Source organism: Tachyglossus aculeatus, chromosome 8, assembly GCF_015852505.1.
Source record: "Tachyglossus aculeatus isolate mTacAcu1 chromosome 8, mTacAcu1.pri, whole genome shotgun sequence".
In the NCBI taxonomy this organism is placed as follows: domain Eukaryota; kingdom Metazoa; phylum Chordata; class Mammalia; order Monotremata; family Tachyglossidae; genus Tachyglossus; species Tachyglossus aculeatus.
This window is the reverse complement of record NC_052073.1, coordinates 2,720,120-2,739,891: the sequence shown is the minus strand read 5'-3', so window position 1 is coordinate 2,739,891 and position 19,772 is coordinate 2,720,120. Positions and strand designations below refer to the sequence as shown.

The window sequence follows — 19,772 nt, the reverse complement described above, 5'->3', positions numbered from 1 at the left end:
GTAGTTCCTCTTTGCTCTTAGCCCAGGGGCCTCGCTGGTGGTAGTTTCTCATTGCTCTCAGCCAGGGGCCTGGCGCCTCCTTCCCCACTTGGCAGGGGAAGGCGGTTGGGGGCAAGGAGGGGAGCAGTGGCTGTGATGGAGTCCGTTTCGAAGGGAAGAGATAGGACTGAGCTCCACATCTCTCTGGGGAAACGCTTCTGCGAAACAACTGGGCTGGCTGGGCTCAGGGAAAAATGCTGGAATCCTTTATTGTCTGCTGCTCCCTCCGCTCCGGGAGCACGGGATGGCTGGAGCACGGGATGTGGGGCTGCTGGAGGACAGGATGGTTGGCCACGGGATGTGGGGGCGGCAGGATGGGGGGTGGCGGGAGCACAGGATGAGGGATGGCGGGAGCACGGGACGTGGGGCAGCGGGAGCATGTGGCAATGGTGTGGCAGAACTACATGGGAGCTGGGGCACGGAAGGGAAACCAGAGATGATGAGGACCGAGAGCCGACCTTGGAGAACACCCCGGTGTCACCCCGGCCCCAGCTCAGGCCTCAAGGACCCTCACACCCCCATGGGTTCACCGCTGCTCCGAGACACTTCTGGCCTCACATCCCAGGACCTTTTCTGGGAAGGTTCCCGGGGGTGGACGTGGCCGTTCTCCTCCACCCAGGCAGGCCCAGCTATTTGGGGGGCCGTGACCCTCTGCGGGCAGCGGTGAGGTGTGTAAGACCTCCGTGGGCGCATGTCCAGCACGGCGTCCCGGACCAGCTCGATGAACAGCTGAGGCCACAGCCTCTGCAGGGCCTCCCTCTTCAGGCTGATGTCAGTGGCCTCGGCCACCAGGGCCTGGACGTAGCTCCGGCAGAACTGCTTCTTCTCCTGGACTTCCTGGGAACACAAAGAGGGCAGTCGGTCAGACAGAGACTGCGGGGCCCGACCCGGGACCCATCTTACGGTGACGGCTGCCAGGAGGCCGACGACCCGGAGCAGGGAGCCACTCTGGTCCGAAAGTCCCTGCCGGGAGCCATGCCCGAAGATTTTGAGTCAGGCAGGGCCAGGCGGGGACGGCCTCTTGCTCCTAAACACCCCCCACCCAACAAGTCACCCGACCCCAGGGCTGGCAAGAGGGAAACAGAAACTCTCCACTATCGGCTTTAAAGCGTTCAATCCCCTTGCCCCCTCCTACCTCACCTCGCTTCTCTCCTACTCCAACCCAGCCCACATACTTCGCTCCTGTAATGCTAACCTTCTCGCTGGGCCTCCGTCTCGTCTATTTGGCCACCGATCCCTCGCCCACGTCCTGCCTCTGGCCTGGCACGCCCTCCCTCCTCTAATCCTAGAGACAATTATTCTCCCCCTCTTCAAAGCCTTATTGAAGGCACATTTCCAAGAGGCTTTCCCTGACCGAGCCCTCCATTCCTCTTCTCCCACTCTTTTCTGCATCGCCCTGACTTGCTCCCTTTATTCATCCCCCGTCCCAGCCCCACAGCACTCAGGTCCATATCGGTAATTTATTTATTTCTATTAATGTCTGTCTACCCCACCTGACTGTAAGCTCACTGTGGGCAGGGAATGTGCCTGTTACATTGTAATATCGTACCTTCTCAAGCGTGTAGTACAGTGCTCCACACACGGCAAGCGCTCAAATAAATATGACCGATTGACTGACTCTCTGGGTCTCAGTTTCCTCCTCTATCCAAAGGGGATGAGAAGCCAGCTCTCCCTCACTTCCCCATCAACTCTGCCCCTGCACCCCACCCCAATTTCTGCCCCTGCCCGAAGTGACCTGTATATATGGATATATGTTTGTACGTATTTATTTTACTTGTACATATTTATTCTATTTATTTTATTTTTCTAATATGTTTTGTTGTCTGCCTCCCCCTTCTAGACTGTGAGCCCGCTGTTGGGTAGGGATTGTCTCTATGTGATGCCGACTTGTACTTCCCAAGCGCTTAGTACAGTGCTCTGCACACAGTAAGCGCTCAATAAATACACTTGAATGAATGAATGAATGAATGATTTGATGCCTCGTGACGGCCCTGCCTCCTCCCAACTGGGATCACCTGATAAATGTCTCTCGGGAGAGCTGGAAAACCCCCAACCCCTACAGGAGCACAAGTTGCCGAGCCCAGGGCCACCCAGGCCGACCAACCCTGGGCCAACCCATCCCCTCCTTCCACCATGTCCCTCCCCAAGATTCCCGGTACTCCTTGAGGACCATCATCATTGCCAGGTCTCTGCCGGATCACTGCCCCAAGGTGGTCCCACAGCCCCCTCCCCACTCATCCCGAAAGGAAAATGGAACAAATCCGAGATGGAACAGCCAGCGACTCTGAAGGAGGGTGGGATGGGAAGGGGGCAAGGAGACCGGGAGACTGGCAGGAGGCTGACATCAGGTGGAGTCCAAAGACTCTGCCCTTCAGCTTGACAACACACAGCCATTGCCTTTCCCCTGCCACCACCGACAAGATTGAAGTGTTTGGCTGTGGGTTGTAAAGCTGAAAACTGTTGTAGACGGCGGGAGGTAGGGGGAGGAGTAGCGTATGTACCCCCGGGTGGTGTGGATATGTGCCACCATCGCTGCACACATTGCCTTTCCCCCGCCACCACGGACAAGATCGAAGTGTTTGTGTGCAGCGATCGTGGCACATATCCACACCACCCGGGGACACACAATAATAATAATAATAATGTTGGTATTTGTTAAGTGCGTACTATGTGCAAAGCACTGTTCTAAGCGCTGGGGTAGATACAAGGTAATCAGGTTGCCCCACGAGGGGCTCACAGTCTTCATCCCCATTTTACCGATGAGGGAACTGAGGCCCAGAGAAGTGAAGTGACTTGCCCAAAGTCACACAGCTGACAATAATAATAATAATAATAATAATAATAATAATGGCATTTGTTAAACGCTTACTATGTGCAAAGCACTGTTCTAAGCGCTGGGGGGGGATACAAGGTGATCGGATTGTCCCACGACGGGCTCACAGTCTTAATCCCCATTTTACAGATGAGGGAACTGAGGCCCAGAGAAGTGAAGTGACTTGCCCAAAGTCACACAGCTGACAAGTGGCGGAGCCGGGATTTGAACCCATGACTTCTGACTCCCAAGCCCATGCTCTTTCCACTGAACCATGCTACTCCTTCCCCTACCTCCCGCCCTATCTCCCCAGGGGCAGCATCGGAGATCAATAAATCGCTCAATGGCATGTATTAAGTGCTTCCTCAGTCAGTCAGTCGTCTTTATTGAGCGCTTACTGTGTGTGGAGCACTGTACTAAGCTCTTGGTAGAGTGTGATAGAACAATAAACAGACACACATTCCCTGGCCACAACAAGCTCTCAGTTTGTGTGCAGGGCACTGTACTAAGCGTTTGAGAGAGTACAACACGACAAAGGTGATAGATATACTCCTTGCCCACAGCAAATGTACAGTCCAAAGGAAGAAACCAAACCTAGAGAACTGGAGTAAGGGTACTTATTAAGCGCTTACTATGTGCCAAACACTGTTCTAAGCACTAGCGTAGACACAAGTCATTCAGGTTGGACATAGTCCCCATCCCATATGGGGCTCACACCCTTCATCCCCATTTTACAGATGAGGGAACTGAGGCCCAGAGAAGTGAAGCGACTTGCTCAAGGTCAAACAGTAGATTTATGGCAGAGCCGGAATTAGAGCTCAGGTCCTTCTAATAATAATAATAATAATTGTAATATTTGTTAAGCACTTACTCTGTGCCAGGCACTGTACTATGCGTGGGGGTGGATACAAGCAAATCGGGTTGACACAGTCCCTGTCCCATGTGGGGCTCACAGTCTCAATCCCCATTTTACAGATGAGGTAACTGAGGCCCAGACAAGTGAAATGACTTGCCCAACGTCACATAGCAGACAGGTGGTGGAGGGGGGATTAGAACCCACGACCTTCTGATTCCCAAACCGGTGCCCTATCCACTGGGCTATGATCCAGGGGGTGGGTCCCTGGACACGACCCTAAGATCTTCCATGTGAGAAGCAGCGTGGCTCAGCGGGAAGAGCCTGGGCTTTGGAGTCAAAGATCATGAGTTCAAATCCCGGCTCCCCCAATTGTCAGCTGTGTGACTTTGGGCAAGCCACTTAACTTTTCTGGGCCTCAGTTACCTCATCTGGAAAATGGGGAAGAAGACTGTGAGCCCCCCAGGGGACAACCTGACCACCTTGTAACCTCCCCAGTGCTTAGAACAGTGCTTTGCACATAGTAAGCGCTTAATAAATACCATTATAAAATAAATTTCATTTCAGGGATGTGCTTTTTACCCACAGGAAAGCTATAGACAGTAAGTCACTAAGTATTCTCTGCTTCTACTGACTGCATAGATTTCCTGAGGTGCTGTGGTATTCGTTCCATTGGATCGATATGTTGCCAACTTGTACTTCCCAAGCGCTTAGTACAGTGCTCTGCACATAGTAAGCGCTCAATAAATACGATTGATTCTAATCCTAATCCTAATCTAATCCTAATCCTCCTCGACCTCTCAGCTGCCTTTGACACTGTGGACCACCCCCTTCTCCTCAACACGTTATCTGACCTTGGCTTCACAGACTCCGTCCTCTCCTGGTTCTCCTCTTATCTCTCCGGTCGTTCTTTCTCAGTCTCTTTTGCAGGCTCCTCCTCCCCCTCCCATCCTCTTACTGGGGGGGTTCCCCAAGGTTCAGTGCTTGGTCCCCTTCTGTTCTCAATCTACACTCACTCCCTTGGTGACCTCATTCGCTCCCACGGCTTCAACTATCATCTCTACGCTGATGACACCCAGATCTCCATCTCTGCCCCTGCTCTCTCCCCCTCCCTCCAGGCTCGCATCTCCTCCTGCCTTCAGGACATCTCCATCTGGATGTCCGCCCGCCACCTAAAGCTCAACATGTCGAAGACTGAGCTCCTTGTCTTCCCTCCCAAACCTTGTCCTCTCCCTGACTTTCCCATCTCTGTTGACGGCACTACCATCCTTCCCGTCTCACAAGCCCGCAACCTTGGTGTCATCCTCGACTCCGCTCTCTCATTCACCCCTCACATCCAAGCCGTCACCAAAACCTGCCGGTCTCAGCTCCGCAACATTGCCAAGATCCGCCCTTTCCTCTCCATCCAAACCGCTACCCTGCTAATTCAAGCTCTCATCCTATCCCGTCTGGACTACTGCACTAGCCTTCTCTCTGATCTCCCATCCTCGTGTCTCTCTCCACTTCAATCCATACTTCATGCTGCTGCCCGGATTATCTTTGTCCAGAAACGCTCTGGACATATTACTCCCCTCCTCAAAAACCTCCAATGGCTACCGATCAATCTGCGCATCAAGCAGAAACTCCTCACCCTGGGCTTCCAGGCTGTCCATCCCCTCGCCCCCTCCTACCTCACCTCCCTTCTCTCCTTCTACTGCCCAGCCCGCACCCTCCGCTCCTCCACCACTAATCTCCTCACTGTACCTCGCTCTCGCCTGTCCCGCCATCGACCCCCCGGCCCACGTCATCCCCCGGGCCTGGAATGCCCTCCCTCTGCCCATCCGCCAAGCTAGCACCTGTATATATGTATATATGGTTGTACATATTTATTACTCTATTTATCTATTTATTTATTTATTTTACTTGTACATTTCTATCCTACTTATTTTATTTTGTTGGTATGTTTGGTTCTGTTCTCTGTCTCCCCCTTTTAGACTGTGAGCCCACTGTTGGGTAGGGACTGTCTCTATGTGATGCCAATTTGTACTTTCCAAGCGCTTAGTACAGTGCTCTGCACATAGTAAGCGCTCAATAAATACGATTGATTGATTGATTGATTGATTGATGATGATGATGATCGATGACACTGACCTGCAGGAACGTACCTCATCTGTAAAACTGGGGATGAAGACTGTGAGCCCCCCGTGGGACAACCTGATCACCTTGTAACCTCCCTAGCGCTTAGAACAGTGCTTTGCACATGGTAAGCGCTTAATAAATACCATTATTATTATTGCTATTATTATTATTAAGCCACACTGCCCATCAACCACGTCACTGGTGTGTGAGATGAGTCATTTCCTAGTTCTTGCAATTAGGGAGTGTGTGTATTTGGCCTATCTGCACCCCGAGCATATTTCTGTTGATTAAATGTTTATCTCTTGTCTCACACACTGGCAGGACCCTGAGGGCAGGAACTGGGTAGGTTCTACAAAAATACGCCGCGTTCTTCGCCCGTCAAATGCCCACCCGGACGCCCACCGGCCTGCTGCCTGCCGCCGGGGAGAGGTTTTTGTAAACAGTGAGAGCCACTGCCTTCCTGTGGGGTCAGACAGACGTCGGACATAGGGGTGGTGACAACAGGACTGGGACAGGGTGGGAGGGCGGCTTGCCAAATAACAGCAAGATCTCCACCCCCGGGAGTAACTACTCAATCACACAATGGTAATTATGATAACAATAATAATGATGATGGCATTTGTTAAGCGCTTAGTATGTGTCAAGCATTGTTCTAATGATAATAATAATAACGGTATTTGTTAAGCGCTTACGATGTGTCAAGCACTCTCCTATTAGTAATAATAACTATATTTGTTATGCATGGACTATGTGTCAAGCGCTGTTATAATAATGATAATGATGATGGTATTTGTTAAGCGCTTACTACGTGTCAAGCGTTGGTCTAATGATGATAATAATAATGGTATTTGTTAAGCGCATACGATGTGTCAAGCACTGTCCTAAAGTAATAATAATAATAATAACGGTATTTGTTAAGCGCTTACGATGTGTCAAGCACTGTCCTAAGAGTAATAATAATAATAACAGTATTTGTTATGCATGTACTGTGTGTCAAGCACTGTTATAATAATGATAATGGTGATGGCATTTGTTAAGTGCTTAGTATGTGTCAAGCACTGTTCTAATGATAATAATAATAATGGTATTTGTTAAGCGCTTACGATGTGTCAAGCACTGTCCTAAAGTAATAATAATAATAACGGTATTTGTTATGCATGTACTATGTGTCAAGCACTGTTATAATAATGATGATGGTATTTGTTAAGTGCTTACTATGTGTCAAGCACTGTCCTAATAGTAATAATAATAATAACGATATTTGTTATGCATGTACTATGTGTCAAGCACTGTTATAATAATAATAATGATGATGGTATTTGTTAAGTGCTTACTATGTGTCAAGCATTGGTCTAATAATAATAATAATAACAGTATTTGTTAAGCGCTTACGATGTGTCAAGCACTGTCCTAATTGTAATAATAATAATAACGGTATTTGTTATGCATGTACTGTGTGTCAAGCACTGTTATAATAATGATAATGGTGATGGTATTTGTTAAGTGCTTAGTGGGTGTCAAGCACTGTTCTAATGATAATAATAGCAATTGTATTTGTTAAGCGCTTACTATGTGTCAAGCACTGTCCTAATAGTAATAATAATAATAATGATATTTGTTAGGCATGTACTATGTGTCAAGCACTGTTATAATAATAATGATGATGATGGTATTTGTTAAGCGCTTACTACGTGTCAAGCATTGGTCTAATGATAATAATAATAATGGTATTTGTTAAGCGCTTACGATATGTCAAGCACTGTCCTAAAGTAATAATAATAATAATGGTATTTGTTATGCATGTACTATGTGTCAAGCACTGTGATAATAATAATGATGATGATGGAATTTGTTAAGCACTTACTACATGTCAAGCACTGTTCTAGTGATAATAATAATGGTATTTGTTAAGCACTTACTATGTGTCAAGCACTGTCCTAATAGTAATAATAATAATAACGGTATTTGTTATGCAAGTACTATGTGTCAAGCACTGTTATAATAACAATAATGATGATGGTATTTGTTAAGTGCTTACTACATGTCAAGCACTGTTCTAATGATAATAATAATGGTATTTGTTAAGCGCTTACTACATGTCAAACACTGTCCTAATAGTAATAATAATAATAATGGTATTTGTTAAGCATGTACTATGTGTCAAGCACTGTTATAATAATAATAATGATGATGGTATTTGTTAAGCGCTTACTATGTGTCAAGCACTGTTCTAATGATGATAATAATAATGGTATTTGTTAAGTAAGTGCTTACTATGTGTCAAGCACTGTTCTAATAGTAATAATAATGGGATTTGTAAAGCATGTACTATGTGTCAAGCACGGTTCTAATAGTAATAATAATAATAATCATATTTGTTAAGCATGTACATTGTGTTAAGCATTGTTATCATAATAATAATGATGATGGCATTTGTTAAGTGCTTAGTATGAGCCAAGCACTGTTCTAAACACTGGGGTAGATACAAGCTAATTAGGTTGGACACAGTCCCTGTCCCTCTTGGGGCTCATAGCCTTAATCCCCATTTTACAGACGAGGGAACTGAGGCCCAGGGAAGTGTGCCCAAGGTCGCATAACAGACGAATGGTGGAGCCGGGATTAGAACCCAAGTCCTTCTAACTCCCAGGCCTGGGCTCTAGCCACTAGGCCATGCTGCTTCCCTGGTACTTATGGTATTTATTACGCGGTTACCGTGTGCAGAGCTTTAGGTCAGTCGGTCAGTAAATCGTATTTATTGAGCACTTACTGTGTACAGAGCACTGTACTCCCAGAGCTCTTGGGAGAGTACGATACAGCAGAGTTGGTAGACACATTCCCTGCCCACAACAAGTTTACAGTCTGGGGGTGAGGACTGCAGGCGGAAGACCCGGCCCTGCAGCAGCGTGGGGGGGTGGGGGTGGGCGGCTGAGGGCAGGGTTATTCTCAAGAGCCTTCTCAGAGCACTGAACTAAGTGCTTGGGAGAGTATAATATCATCAATCGTATTTATTGAGCGCTTATTGTGTGCACAGCACTGTACTAAGCGCTTGGGAAGTACAAGTTGGCAACATATAGAGACAGTCCCTACCCAGCAGTGAGCTCACAGTCTGAAAGGGGGGTGGCGGGGGGTCATTACTAATATGACAGTAAACAGACACTTTCCCTACCCACAATGCGCTTACAGTCTAGAGGGTGTGGTGTTAATATACATTAATATAAATGAAATGACAGATATGTACGTAAGCGTTGTGGGGCAGGGTAAAGAGGGGATAATAATAATAATGATAATAATGGCATTTTTAAGCGCTTACTACGTGCAAAACACTGTTCTAAGCACTGGGGAGGATACAAGGTGATCAGGTTGTCCCACGTGGGGCTCACGGTCTTAATCCCCATTTTACAGACGAGGGAACGGAGGCCCAGAGAAGCGAAGTGACTTGCCCGAAGTCACACAGCTGACAATTGGCGGAGGCGGGATTTGAGCCCATGACCTCTGAGTGCCAAGCCCGGGCTCTTTCCACTGAGCCACGCTGCTTCTCTAATGAATGAAAGAGTCAGGATGACGAAAAAGGGAGTGGGAGAAGAGGAAAGGGGGGGTTAGGCAGGGAAGGCCACTTGGAGGAGATGGGTCTTAAATACGGCCTTGAAGCAGGGGAGAGTAATTATCTGTCCTCCCAGATTACACACTCCTGATTAGCCAGCAGTGAGGGGAACCCCTCTCTGAGAGGACTGGATCCACTCAAGGGGAGACCGTGTTCTCTGCTCAGTCACCGTCTCCGGCCCCCTCCCCGGTCCCAGCGGGAATCGTTATTCGCTCCCCGGTTACGATTCGGGGAAACGCTTAGACACCGATCACTGGGAGAGATGTGTCAGTGCACTGTGTGGGCAAATTCCATCGCCGTTTCCCTGAACCGAAACACGTCTTGTGCAATTACATAGTTTTAATCGTATGTCAGTCTTTTCTAGGAGATTTCTCACCTTTCACGAGGAGTTTTCCTACAGCAGTGTAACGCGTTATCCTTAAAATAAATATACACGTGCCAGAGTCGCTAATCAACCTGATTTATTTCGCGGCGCTGAAAACATGAGGTCATGGGTTGGCTCCTCGTAAAAACGGCATAAAGATTTCTGGGGGCGATAAAGGGGAGCAAATGCCTGCCAGCTGCCTGGGACAGAGACGAGCCCCGCTTCGCCACTTCCTGTGGGTTCGGGTTTGGGGTTTGGCTCTAATCCCATTTCCTCGGTCAGCTTGTGGTCAGTCAGAGCCAGAGTGTGGCCACCGAGAGAACCACAGGGGAAAGAAAACGAGGCAGAAACCCCTCATCGGTGGCTTTAAAGGACTCAATCACCTTCACCTTGCCCACTCCTACCTCGCCTCGCTACTCGCCTACTACAACCTAGACTGCAAACCTCACTCTTCTTCTGCCAATCTCTCGTCTGTCTCGCCGCCGACCTCTCGCCAACATCCTGCCTCTGGCCTGGAATGCCCTCCCTTCCTTATATCCGACCGACACTGACTCGCCCGCGCTTCAGAGCCCTCCTTTCCTCTTCTCCCACTTCCTTCTGGGTCGCCCTGATTTCCTCCCTTAATTCATCCCCTGGTCCAGCCCCACAGCACTTATGTCCATGTCTGTAATTTATTTATTTATATTAATATCCGTCTCCCTCTCTAGACTGTAAACTCGCTGTGGGCAGGGTGTCCGTCTCCCCCTCTAAACTGTAAACTCGCTGTGGGCAGGGAATGTGTCTGTTATATTGTAACAAGCACCTAGTACAGTGCTCTGCGCACAGTAGGCACTCAATAAATATGATTGACTGATTGACTGGTAGACCAGCACTCTTGGATCAACCCTCCTGGCAGTGACTTGAATTCCGAGGCACGGGGTTCATTTGCCACAAAGCCTCTTGCCACATCCAAGAGAAGCAGTGTGGCCTAGTGGAAAGAGCTTGGCCCTGGGAGTCAGAGGACCTGGGTTCCAATCCCGGCTCTGCCACTTTCAATAATCAATCAATTGCATTAATTGAGTGCTTACTGTATGCAGAGCACTGTACTAAGCGCTTGGGAGAGAACAACACAACAGAGTTGGAAAACAAGTTCCCTGCTCACAAGTAGCTCACAGTCTAGAAACGAAGCTTACAGTCTAGAAGACTGCTGTGCCTGCTGTGTGACCTTGGACATGTCACTGAACGTCTCTGTGCCTCAGTTTCCTTGTCAGCAAACTGGGGATTCAGTACCTGTTATCCCTCCTATTTAGACTGTGATTTCCATGTGGGATAGGGACCTTGTCCAATCTAATTAGCCACATTGCTTAGTTCAGTGCCTAGCATACAAGTGCTTAAGAGAAGCAGCATGGCCTAGTGGAAAGAACCTGGGCCTGGGAATCAGAAGGACTTGGGTTCTAATCCTGGCTCTGCACTGGCCAAGTCACTTCACTTCTCTATGCCTCAGTTGCCAATGGGGATTAAGACTGTGAGCCCCATGTCTACGTGTTTTTTTTATTGTCCGTCTCCCCCTTCTAGACTGTGAGCTCGTTGTTGGGTAGAGACCATCTCTATATGTTGCCGACTTGTACTTCCCAAGCGCTTAGTACAGTGCTCTGCACACAGTAAGCGCTCAATAAATACGACTGACTGAATGAATGAATGAATGGGGGACAAGGACTGTGTCCAACATGATTAACTTGTGTCTACCTCAGCACTTAGTCGAATGCCTGGCACATAGTAAGCGCTTAACAAATAAGCTTGTTATGAGCAGGGAATGTGTCTCCTAATTCTGTTGTACACTCCCACATGCTTAGTACACTGCTTTGCGCATAGAGAGTGCTCAATAAGTACCAGCGATGGATGGATGAACAAAATCTGTCAAAACACAACAAAAAACCTAACGCCATGGTTCTTATTATTATGCCGGGTTTTAATCTCGATGACTAGGTGACGCCTCGGGCGTCGTGGTGCAGTTGCTTGAGGGAACATTTTGTGAGCTGCTGGTGCCGCAGCTGGGATCCTGTGGCACTCTGCTCCCTGTCCTGTATATATGTATATATGGTTATACATATTTATTACTCTATTTATTTATTTTACTTGTACATATCTATCCTATTTATTTTATTTTGTTGGTATGTTTGGTTTTGTTCTCTGTCTCCCCCTTTTAGACTGTGAGCCCACTGTTGGGTAGGGACTGTCTCTATGTGTTGCCAATTTGTACTTCCCAAGCGCTTAGTACAGTGCTCTGCACAGAGTAAGCGCTCAATAAATACGATTGATGATGATGATGATGATGTCCCACCCTCCTCAATCAGGCTTCCAGAGGGCTACTGCCCAGGCTTGGGACAGGGCTCCCACTGGGACTTGTAGGTGGACCAGGCATGCGTGGGAAGCAATGTAGCCTACTGGAAAGGGCCTGGGACTGGGAGCCAGAGCAACAGGGTTCTAATCTGGGATCAGCGCATAGAACAGTGCTTTGCACATAGTAAGTGCTTAATAAATGCCATCATTATTATTATTATTATTATTATTATTATTATTATTATTATTATTATTATTATTATTATTATTATCAGAGTCCGGGGTTCTCATCTGGGAGTCAGAGGACCTGGGTTCTAGAGAAGCAGCATGGCCTAGTGGGCCTAGGAATCAGAAGGACCTGGGTTCTAATCCCGGCTCCTCCACGTGTCTACTGTGTGACCTCGGGTAAGTCACTTCACTGCTCTGTGCCTCAGTTCCCTCATCTGTAAAATGGGGATTAAGACTGTGAGCCCCATGTGGGATAGGGACTGGGTCTAACCGGATGAACTTATATCTACCCCAGCGCTTAGAACATTGCTTGGCATGTAGTAAGTGCTTAATAAATACCACAGTTATCATTAATAATAATAATAACAATAATGTGAGTTCTAATAAGGTTTAAGACTGTGAGCTCATGTGGGACAGGGACCGTGTCCAGATTGATTATCTTGTATCTACCCCAGCTCTTAGTACAGTGCTTGGCACAAAGTAAGCACTTAAGAAGCAGCGTGGCTCAGTGGAAAGAGCACGGGCTTTGGACTCAGAGGTCATAGGTTCGAATCCCGACTCCACCACATGTCTGCTGTGTGACCTTGGGCAAGTCACTTAACTTCTCTGAGCCTCAGTTACCTCATCTGTAAAATGGGGATTAAGACTGTGAACCCCACATGGGACAACCTGATCACTTTGTATCCCCCCAGCGCTTAGAACAGTGCTTTGCACATAGTAAGCGCTTAACAAATGCCAACATTATTTATTATTATTAAATACCATTTTATTATTATTACTACTACTAAGAATTATAATCCCAGCTCTGCCACTTACCAACTGTGGGTCCATGGGCTAGTCACTTTTTTTTCCAATGGTATTTCTTTAGTGCTTAAGATGTACCAGGCACTGTTCTAAACACTGGGGTAGATACAAGCTAATTAGGTTGGACACAGTCTGTGTCCCACAAGGGGCTCACAGTCTAACTCTCATTTTGCAGATGAGAGAATTGAGGCTCAGAGAAGTAAAGTGACTCGCCCAGGGTCACACAGCAGACAGTGGTGGAGCCGGGATTAGAATCCAGGTCCTTCTGACACCCAGGCCCATGCTCTAGCCACTAAGCCACGTTGCTCCTGTGTGGCTCAGTTTCCTCATCTGTACAATGAGGATTCAAAACCTGTTCTTCCTCTTGCTTGGACTATGAGTTCCATGTGGGACAAGTACTATGCCTGGCCTGATTATATAGTACTTACCCCAGCGCTTGGCACAAAGTAAGCACTTAGTGAATACCACAATAATTATAACAATAATAAAGGTATTTGTTAAGCACTTACTATGTACCAGGCACTGTACTAAGCACCGGAGTGGATACAGGCCAACCATAGTCCTCCCCACCCCAGTAAGCCAGTACTGGGGGTTTCCCACAGTTTTACCTCCAGTTTGTCCGAATATAGGTCTCTGCCGGTGTAATTCAGAGTAGCTCGATTGGGATTCTCCGCTCCCTGCCTCCTACCATCTGGACTTTCTTCGCTGCTGACCCCGCCGCCGGATTTCTTTCCTTTCCCCTCCAGCAGCGAGCAGAGTTGCTTCCTCCTGGGGGTAGAAAATCAAGCCATTTCATTCAATCATTCATTCAATCGTATTTATTGAGCGCTCACTGTGTGCAGAGCACTGTACTAAGCGCTCGGGAAGTACAAGTTGGCAACATATAGAGACGGTCCCTACCCAACAGCGGGCTCACAGTCTAGAAGACAGCAGGCTCACAGTCTAGAGAGAGAGATAATCACCCACCCACTAATGAAGTGCAGATGGCCTTGGTTGATTTACTTGCTTTTGAGCACTGCTTTATGAGTTTGGAGTTTATTACATCCTGAGGGCTCAGTCCGCCGCAGATTTCCCCCTGCCCCGGAGAAGTCTTCCTTTGGTCTAAGTCAGGGAAACCGGCTCTTTTGTTGCACAAAGACAAGCGGTCAGCATAAACATTATTTGCTGCTTGACAAAAAGCCCTTCAGCTGCTCTGAAAGTCCCACAGCCAAAGCCTCCAGGAAGAGGCCGGTGGGCACTGCCTGCTGAGAACAGTTTGGTGGGCACAATCTGCTGGGAACAGCCTTTTTACAGCCAGGTGGGCATAACTTGGTGAGGAAACAGCGGATGGACTCACCCACCCAGGGGCAGGGGGGCTCCCCATCACCCATCTGATTCGGCTCCCAGCTGTAGTTTGGGAGAGGAATCCAAGGCCGAGGGCCGCTATCCTCTAGACTGTGAGCTTGTCGTGGGCAGGGAAGCAGCTTGGCCTAGTGGATAGAGCACTATCGGCCTGGGAGTCCAAAGGACCTGCATTCTAATCCCGGCTCTGCCGCTTGTTAGCCGTGTGACTTTGGCCAAGTCCCTTCACTTCTCTGGGCCTCAGTTCCCTCATCTGTAAAATGGGGATGAAGACTGTGAGCCCCAAGTGGGACAACCTGATCACCTTGTATCCGCCCCCAGCGCTTAGAACAGTGCTTCGTACAAAGTAAGCGCTTAACAAATGCCATTATTATTATTATTATTCTCTGAGCCTCAGTTACCTCATCTGTAAAATGGGGATAGAGGCTGTGAACCCCATAATAATAATAATGGCATTTATGAAGCGCTTACTGTGTGCAAAGCACTGTTCTAAGCGCTGGGGAGGTTACAAGGTGATCAGGTTGTCCCACGTGGGGCTCACAGTCTTAGTCCCCATTTTACAGATGAGATAACTGAGGCACAGAGAAGTTAAGTGACTTGCCCAAAGTCACACAGCTGACAATTGGCGGAGCCGGGGTTTGAACCCATGACCTCTGACTCCAAAGCCCATGCTCTTTTCCACTGAGCCACACTGCAGGGACTGTGTTCAAACTGACCACCTCAGCGCTTAGTACAGTGCCTGCCACATAATAATAACGATGATAGCATTTGTTAAGCACTTACTATGTGCCGAGCACTGTTCTAAGCACTGGGATAGATACAAGGTTAACAGGTTGTCCCACATGGGGCTCAAAGTCTCAACCCCCATTTTACAGATGAGGTAACTTAGGCACGGAGAAGTTAAGTGGCTTGCCCATAGTCACACGGCAGACAAGTGGCAGAGTCAGGATTAGAACCCATGACCTCCGACTCCTAAGCCTGGGCTCTTTCCACTAAGCCAAGCTGTAAGCACTTAACAAATTTCTATTTGTTTTATTTTGTTAGTATGTTTGGTTTTGTTCTCTGCCTGCCCCTTTTAGACTGTGAGCCCACTGTTGGGTAGGGACTGTCTCTATATGTTGCCAATTTGTACTTCCCAAGCGCTTAGTACAGTGCTCTGCACATAGTAAGCGCTCAATAAATACGATTGATGATGATGATGATGATGATGAAATACCATTAAAAAAAAAAAGAACGTGTCTACCAACTCTGTTTTATTGTACGCTCCCAAGTGCTTAGTGCAGTGCTCTGCACACATTAAGTGCCCCCAAAATATGATTGACTGATTGCCTCTGGGAAGAGTAAGGGACTTATTGGACATGTGCCCTGCTGGATAGTAGAGAGTGGCTCAGCAGAGTGGACACAAGGTAATCAGGTTGTCCCACGTGGGGCTCACAGTCTTCATCCCCATTTTACAGATGAGCGAACGGAGGCCCGGAGAAGTTAAGTGACTTGCCCAAAGTCACACAGCTAAGTGGCAGAGTCAGGATTTGAACCCACGACCTGTGTCTCCAAAGCCCGGGCTCTTGCCACTGAGCCACGCTGCTTCCCTAACTGCCTCCACTAAAAACTGGTATCTGTTCATCGTAACTGGGGTATTTGTTAAGCAGTTACTATGTGCCAGGCACTGTACTAAGCCCTGGGGTAGATATACGCCAATCAGGTCGGACACCATTCCTGTCCCACAAGGGGCTCACGGTCTTACTCCCCATTTTACACCTGAGGTAACTGAGGCCCAGGGAAGTGGAGTGACTTATTCAAGGTAACACGGCAACATGGCTCAGTGGAAAGAGCCCGGGTTTTGGAGTCAGAGGTCATGGGTTCAAACCCCGGCTCCGCCAATTGTCAGCTGTGTGACTTTGGGCAAGTCACTTAAACTTCTCTGGGCCTCAGTTACCTCATCTGTAAAGTGGGGATGAAGACTGTGAGCCCCCCGTGGGACAACCTGATCACCTTGTAACTTCGCCAGCGCTTAGAACACTGCTTTGCACATAGTAAGCGCTTAATAAATGCCATCATTATCATTATTATTATTATTACGAGTGGCAGAGCTGAGATTAGAACGCAGGTCCTTCTGATTCCCAGGCCCATGCTCTAGCCACTAGGCCATGCTGCTTATCAGACTAGACTGTAAGCCCCTTGAGGGAAGGAGGCGGACAACCTTGAGCAGACTGGGCAGGGTTGCTGAGCAGGGGGCCAGCTGCTCTCTGCACCCCGTGTAGGTGGGGACAAGAGGGGAGTCCAAGTAGAAAGGGCACCCCCGAAGTCTAGCTAATCTCCTCCCCCAGATGCGCATCCCCCAGCCCCTTCCGTGGGGACTGGTGGATGAGCCTCGGCCCTGAGGTCTTGGGATCGAGACTGTGCGTGCAGAGGAACGGGCCACAGCCCCGGCGGCGGGGGCAGAGGGAGGCGGGAGGCCCATGGTGGCGGTGGGCAGTCTGGTCCTTCGCAGGCCTGCCCCCAAGCTCCGGGCTCCCACCTCATGGGATGCTGCAGGAGGGCGGAAGCCGGAGAAGCAGCGTGTCCTACTGGACAGAGCCCGGGTCTGGGAATCAGAAGTACCCGGGTTCTAATCCTGGCCCCGCCACTTGCCTGCTGTGTGACCTTGGGTTAATCACTTCACTTCTCTGGGCCTCAGTTCCCTCATCTGGAAAATGGGGACTGAGACTGTGAGCTCCATGTGAGCCAGGAACTGTGTCCATCCTGTTAAGCTTGTATCTATCTGTAGAGAAGCAGCGTGGCTCAGTGGAAAGAGCCCGGGCTTTGGAGTCGGAGGTCATGGGTTCAAATCCCGGCTCCGCCACTTGTCAGCTGTGTGACTTTGGGCAAGTCACTTCACTTCCCTGGGCCTCAGTAATCTGTAAAATGGGGATTAAGAGACTGTGAGCCCCCCGTAGGACAACCTGATCACTTTGTAACCTCCCCAGCGCTTAGAACAGTGTTTTGCATATAGTAAGCGCTTAATAAATGCCATCATTATTATTATTATTATCTACCCAGTGCCTGGTACATAGAAAGCGCTTAACAAATATCATTTAAAAAAACAACCAAAAAACAAAACAAACCAGACCAGCCCGGCTCCTGCTCCAGAGCTGGTCCCAGGAGGCCGGGAACAAATCTGCTTGTCGTTTCCTCCTCCCGCAGGGCTGGTGGGGGGCCCGGAAGGGACGGGGGAAGCCGAGCGAAGTGGCACCAGATCGAGAGGTCGACACGGCCCGCGGCCTTCCCAGCACAGACTGTTCAACAGCCCGCCGGGGAAATCTGGTCTGGCCATTAATGGCTGTGGCAAACCTTCCAGAGAACACGTTCCGCGCACTCAGGGCCCGAGGAGGAAACCGGGGGTGGGGCGGGGGTGGCTCTATCAGGTGTCTGCTATGCTGTTTCTCCTTCCAGTTACTTCTGGGGTAAGTTTTCCCAGGACCTCAAGTCCACAGGAGCGAGGCACTGGTCAGCTACAGGCCGCGCCGGATACTCCGCTCTAGAGTGTGGGAGGCCGAGGGGGAGCCCAGCAGGCGACGGCAGAATGGATGGAGAAGGGAGGTTACGTTGGAAGTGGAGCGGGGCAGGGCCGGGGAAGTCCAGCCAGGCGGGGGAAATCCAGCAGGGCAGGGGAAGTCCAGCAGGGCGGGGGAAGTCCGGCTGGGCGGGGGGGGGGGGGGCAGGGGTGGGGGGGGGTGGCTGAAGTTCGCTGTGAAGTTCAAGTACAAAGTGACAAACGCCACTCCACGCAGCCGGTATTCAGATCTCTGGGAACAAAGAAAGCCGCCACATCAGAAGGAAGAGGGTGCGAAGCGAAGCCACCACAGGACCAGGAAGCAGACCTAGATTTCTTACCCTCGGCAGACCCGGCGATGGCAGGAGGAGGATACTTGGGCTCCCGGCCGAACAACCATCTTGGGCAAACTCATCTGCTCCCACGGCTTCAACTAACACCTCGATGTGGGAGACTCCCAAATCTATCTCTCCAGCCCCAACTTCCCTCTCTCCCATTCAGTTTTGCATCTCTCCAGCCTCTGGGCCAGCTCCTCTTGGGTGTCCCGCCGGCACCTCAAGCTCAGCATGCCCAGGACTGACCCTAACTTTCCCCCACAGCTGAGAACCCCACACCCACCCCATCTCTGGCCCGTAACCTTGGCATTATCCTCTCTCTCTTTCAAACGGCACAATCCATCTGTCAGATTTTCCTCCACGCTATTTCCAGGATCCGCCCTTTCCGCTCCACCCAAATGCTCGCCACACTGGTACAGGGGCCTTTCATATTCTGGCTGCACTGCTCCATCATCTTCCTTGCTGACCTCCCTGCCTCCTGTCTCTCTCCAGTCCAAACTTCATTCTGTTACCTGGATTATTTTCCTAAAGCATTATTCTTGCAACATATCACCCCATTCCTCAGAAAAACCCACTAGAGAAGCAGCATGGTTACTGAAAAGACCATGGGCCCAAGGGTCAGAGAACCTGGGCTCTTAACCCCGACTCTGTCACGTACCTGCTGTGTGACTTGGCCAACTCACTTAACTTCTCTGTGCCTCAGTCCTTTCACCTGGAAAATGGGGATTCAAAACCTGGCCTCCCTCTTCCTTGGACTATGAGCCTCATGTGGGACCTGATTACCTTGTATTGCGGCCTAGTGGATAGAGCAAGATTTTGGGAATCAGAAGGACCTGGGTTCAAATCCCGGCTCTGTCTGCTTGTCTGTTGTGTGACCTTGGGGAACTCACTCACTTCTCTGTGCCTCAGTTCCCTCATCTGGAAAACGGGGATTAAGATTGTGAGCTCCATGTGGGGCAGGGACTGAGTTCAACCCGATTTGCTTATATCCACCCCAACGCTTAGTTCAGTGCCTGGCACAGACTAAGCGCTTAACAAATATTGCAATTATTAGTAGTAGTAGTAGTAGTACAGGGCGTGGCACATAGTAAGCATAGAGAGGGGGCAGGAAGGGTGAGGGGCTGACCGCGATAGGACATGAGCAGTTATTCTTGTTTCTCCCCATAAGTGGCACTTCTAGCGAAGCTATAGTAATCGCCCTTCACCTGACTTCACCCAGCAGTGAAAGCAGCCGGAACTGGGGCAGCTCCGAAGAGGCCACGTGGGCCAGGATCCCAAAGAGCCGCTCGGCCATGATCATGTCATTCTGCGTCACCTGTGGAGAAGACGATTGGAAGTGATAGCAGTGGCAGCAGTAATCACGCTATTTCTGAGTGCTCACTGGGCACGAGGCACTGAACTAAGCCCCCGGGAGACACATAACAGA

The 19,772-nt window shown here is 49.3% G+C and overlaps 1 protein-coding gene across 1 annotated transcript in view; it reads right to left on the bottom strand.

Annotated features, from left to right (window-relative positions):
- Window positions 1-223: 223 nt before the first annotated feature.
- Window positions 224-19,772, bottom strand: part of LRRC49 (leucine rich repeat containing 49) — a 111,744-nt gene continuing 92,195 nt past the window's right edge. The window contains exons 14-16 of the mRNA XM_038750563.1: window positions 19,552-19,661; window positions 13,747-13,906; window positions 224-876 (exon numbers count right to left, since the gene is read on the bottom strand). Coding sequence (XP_038606491.1) covers window positions 550-876; window positions 13,747-13,906; window positions 19,552-19,661 — 597 coding nt within the window. The 3' untranslated portion in view covers window positions 224-549. The remainder of the gene's footprint in view (window positions 877-13,746; window positions 13,907-19,551; window positions 19,662-19,772) is intronic.